Source organism: Austrofundulus limnaeus, unplaced genomic scaffold, assembly GCF_001266775.1.
Source record: "Austrofundulus limnaeus strain Quisiro unplaced genomic scaffold, Austrofundulus_limnaeus-1.0 Scaffold329, whole genome shotgun sequence".
Taxonomy (NCBI): domain Eukaryota; kingdom Metazoa; phylum Chordata; class Actinopteri; order Cyprinodontiformes; family Rivulidae; genus Austrofundulus; species Austrofundulus limnaeus.
In genome coordinates this window covers 277719-281938 of record NW_013952731.1, presented here as the reverse complement: position 1 = coordinate 281938, position 4220 = coordinate 277719, and the positions used below count along the sequence as shown (strand labels likewise).

At 38.0% G+C, this 4220-nt stretch overlaps 1 protein-coding gene across 1 annotated transcript in view; it reads right to left on the bottom strand.

The window, feature by feature from the left end:
- oca2 (oculocutaneous albinism II) overlaps window positions 1–4220 on the bottom strand; it is a gene marked incomplete in the record, with an annotated part of 101344 nt that overhangs the window by 73645 nt on the left and 23479 nt on the right. The window contains 2 exon segments of the mRNA XM_014022428.1: window positions 2863–3001; window positions 3388–3512. Coding sequence (XP_013877882.1) covers window positions 2863–3001; window positions 3388–3512 — 264 coding nt within the window.

Genomic DNA, 4220 nt, shown 5'->3' with positions numbered 1-4220 from the left:
TAAATATTTAAGTTGCAACCTAAATATTTTGGTGGCAAACTAAATATTTAAGTTTCAAGCTAAACATTTAGCTCAAAACTAAATATTTAAGTCACAAGTTACCTTGCTAACTAGATATTTAATTTGTAAGTTAAATATTTATTTCTTAAATTATGACATTTATAAATGTATGAATAACATGGTGAAAATCTGACATTGAAAAAATAGTTTTTTTTTCTTATGAAAGGCTAAATAAAGCAAAATATTGGTGGTAATTTTTGACTGTGTAGCTTTACAAATGGCACCCCATAAATTTCTTAACCTCACAATATATTTTTATTGTTATAATATTTTATTCCAATACAGTGTTACTGTGTGTRTTTTAGATACTTCTGTGATTAATTAATTAACAAATAGGCGAAAAAAGAACTGGGTCAGGACAGCTATAGACATCGCTACTTTGAAGGTAATTATTACTGTTGGGCAGTAAAAGCGTTACTAAATATTTAAATACCAACATTGTATGTAAATGAATATTTTGCATTCATTTGAAATTGAAAAACTTGCTCTAATGGGCTGTAAATATAGTAAATGACAGAGCAAAGCTGTAATCTACAGTATATTTTTTGTGTAATTTGTAGCAAGGTCGTCATCCAGTATGAAGGAGGCTTAAATAAATGCCATACAAGATACCAGATTCAGCTAAAACAGAAAGTTTACGAAGAAGCAGGAAGAAAAGCCTGGAGCTGAAAAAATGCATCAGAGAAAAACTCTATGGTCTCCTTGAAACATAAGTAGCTTCTGAGCACTAAGACATAAAATGCTTAACAGCCTCAAATCAACAATATTTTTGAAGACTTCTATTACCCTGGTGACTAACAAGCAGCTCATGTTCTGCTCCTGTTTCAGCTTAAATCTCAGTTAACAAACACAAATGATCAGCTGAGAAACTAACTGAGAAAATAAAAGCTTTCAGAGTTTAATGTTTCACCTTAGTGTTTCAAGCAACAGCAAAAGAATGACTTCCTGTTGTGAAAACTGTCAGACGTATTTAGTCATAATCACCACCTTATACCAAAATATCATATTTCATGTACAGGTGCTGGTCATAAAATTAGAATATCATGAAAAAGTAGATTTATTTCAGTAATTCCATTTAAAAAGTGAAACTTGTATATTATATTCATACATTACATACAAACTCATATATTTCAAATGTTTATTTCGTTTAATTTTGATGATTACAAATGACAACAAATGAAAATCTCAAATTCAGCATATCAGACAATTAGAATCTTGTGAAAAGGTTCAAAATGGATGGCACCTGGTACCACACTCTAATCAGCTAATTAACTCAAACCACCTGCAAAGGCCTTTAAATGGTCTTTCAGTCTAGTTCTATAGGCTACACAATCATGGGGAAGACTGCTGACTTGACAGTTGTCCAAAAGACGACCATCGACACCTTGCACAAGGAGGGCAAGACACAAAAGGTCATCGCTAAAGAGGCTGGCTGTTCACAGAGCTCTGTGTCCAAGCACATTAATAGAGAGGCGAAGGGAAGGAAAAGATGTGGTCGAAAAAAATGTACAAGCAAGAGAGATAACCGCACCCTGGAGAGGATTGTGAAACAAAACCCATTCAAAAATGTGGGGGAGATTCACAAAGAGTGGACTGCAGCTGGAGTGAGTGCTTCAAGAACCACCACACACAGACGTATGAAAGACATGGGTTTCTGCTGTCGCATTCCTTGTGTCAAGCCACTCTTGAACCACAGACAGCGTCAGAAGCGTCTTGCCTGGGCTACAGAGAAACAGGACTGGACTGCTGGTGAGTGGTCCAGAGTCATGTTCTCTGATGAAAGTAAATTTTGCATTTCCTTTGGAAATCAAGGTCCCAGAGTCTGGAGGAAAAGAAGAGAGGCACTTCATCCACGTTGCTTGAAGTCCAGTGTAAAGTTTCCACAGTCAGTGACGGTTTGGGGTGCCATGTCATCTGCTGGTGTTGGTCCATTGTGTTTTCTGAGGTCCAGGGTCAACGCAGCCACATACCAGGAAGTTTTAGAGCACTTCATGCTTCCTGCTGCTGACCAACTTTTTGGAGATGCAGATTTCATTTTCCAACAGGACTTGGCACCTGCACACAGTGCCAAAGCTACCAGTACCTGGTTGAAGGACCATGGTATCCCTGTTCTTAATTGGCCAGCAAACTCTCCTGACCTTAACCCCATAGAAAATCTATGGGGTATTGTGAAGAAGAAGATGCAATACACCAGACCCAACAATTCAGAAGAGCTAAAAGCCACTATTAGAGCAACCTGGGCTATCATAACACCTGAGCAGTGCCACAGACTGATCGACTCCATGCCACGCCGCATTGCTGCAGTAATACAGGCCAAAGGAGCCCCAACTAAATACTGAGTGCTGTACATGCTCATACTTTTCATGTTCGTACTTTTCAGTTGGCCAACATTTCTATAAATCCTTTGTTTTTATTGGTCTTCAGTAATATTCTAATTTTCTGATATGCTGAATTTGAGATTTTCATTTGTTGTCATTTGTAATCATCAAAATTAAACGAAATAAACATTTGAAATATATGAGTTTGTATGTAATGTATGAATATAATATACAAGTTTCACTTTTTAAATGGAATTACTGAAATAAATCTACTTTTTCATGATATTCTAATTTTATGACCAGCACCTGTATCTGGTTTTGGACTTTGAACCATCTGTGCAGATGAAACAACAGATTCCACATCTCCATGTCCCATGTCATAAAGCACATTGGTTTCTGGGTGTTTATATGTCAGATTACACTGAGCTGAGCTGCTTCACTGGATCAGAGCATGTCTGAGCGACAGAGCTGTGAAAGTGCTTACTTCTCTGCGCAGGCCCTGGTTTGACACTATAATCACGTTGGGTGGATCTCCGACAGCTGTGGCGGCCCCTCCGATGTTGGTAAAGATTACTTCTGCAATCAGGACATGCCGGGGGTCTAGATTAAGCACCTCACACAACCTGAAAAATTCAGATTGATACGAGACAGCCTTTGATTAGATTACATAAATAGTGGAATATGAAAAAGATATTTGCAGATGAAGATATGAGTCCTTTAACGTCATAGCTTCACAGGATTTCTGCAGGGTCATTAACAAATTAGGGCACGGCTTTGTTTTGATCTGTGGATGTAAAACCAAGACCTTAAAATAGAGACACTAATGCATGAAGTCAGAATCAAAGTGGGGTGGAATCTGCTTTGTTTTTTAACAGTTTGAAATCATTTAAGGTGTTTTTGCTTTCAGCTCTATTCAGAAAACAGGTCAAATGTTACATTATTGTAAAAAAATAAAAAGTTTGTCAAAAATGATGAAAGACCTTTTTTTATTTTTTAGCCGTTCSTGTACCTTATGGTGACAGGTGTGAAAAGCATCATCGTGGTAACGTTGTCCAGAAAAGCAGACAGGATGGCAGCAATCAGACACAGGATGATGATCATAGGCCACACCCTTCCTCTGGATAACTGGTAAGCCTGCCAAGAGAACAAATGTAATTAGGTGATAAGTAAGCAATTATTTACATTAATTATTAATAAATAATGAAGGCATTATTTTAAGGTTGGTTTGGGTCAATAAAAAGAGGTTTGATGGAAAAGTTATGAACATTTGATAATTCACATGTAAGCATTTGAACAGCCTCAGTTTGGACAGGCAATGTTTGAATCTGAAAGAACTGTTTAACAAACTGTTAAGCTGGAAACATACTCCCTTTGAACTGCCGACGTCGGCACGGGTTGTCGCAGTTTAATGATGAAAATTACGTCACCGGGCTTCGCAACATCGTGTCGACAGCCCCGTTTGGCACAAGCAGAACTTTTTGACCCCCCTCCCGTGTCGACGGTAATGTGTGATTGGTCTGAACTGAAAGCGCTCGGATGGACACAGCAGAAGAAAAAAAAACTCGCTTCTGACTAGAGCAGACTGTTTTGAGCAGTTTTAAAGATAGACAAACTGAGAAAAACTCATGCGTGTTTGTGCTGACAACACTACACGCTGCATTTACTTTAACCACTCGGTTAAAAAAAAAGGAAAAAAAAAAAACGACTTTGTGACCTTTGTCCACAAATGCACAAGTTGTCCCCAAAGGTAGGATTTTTGTCTTAAAATTGCCCCTAAATGTCACCAATGCCGAACACACACACACACACACACACACACACACACACACACACACACACACA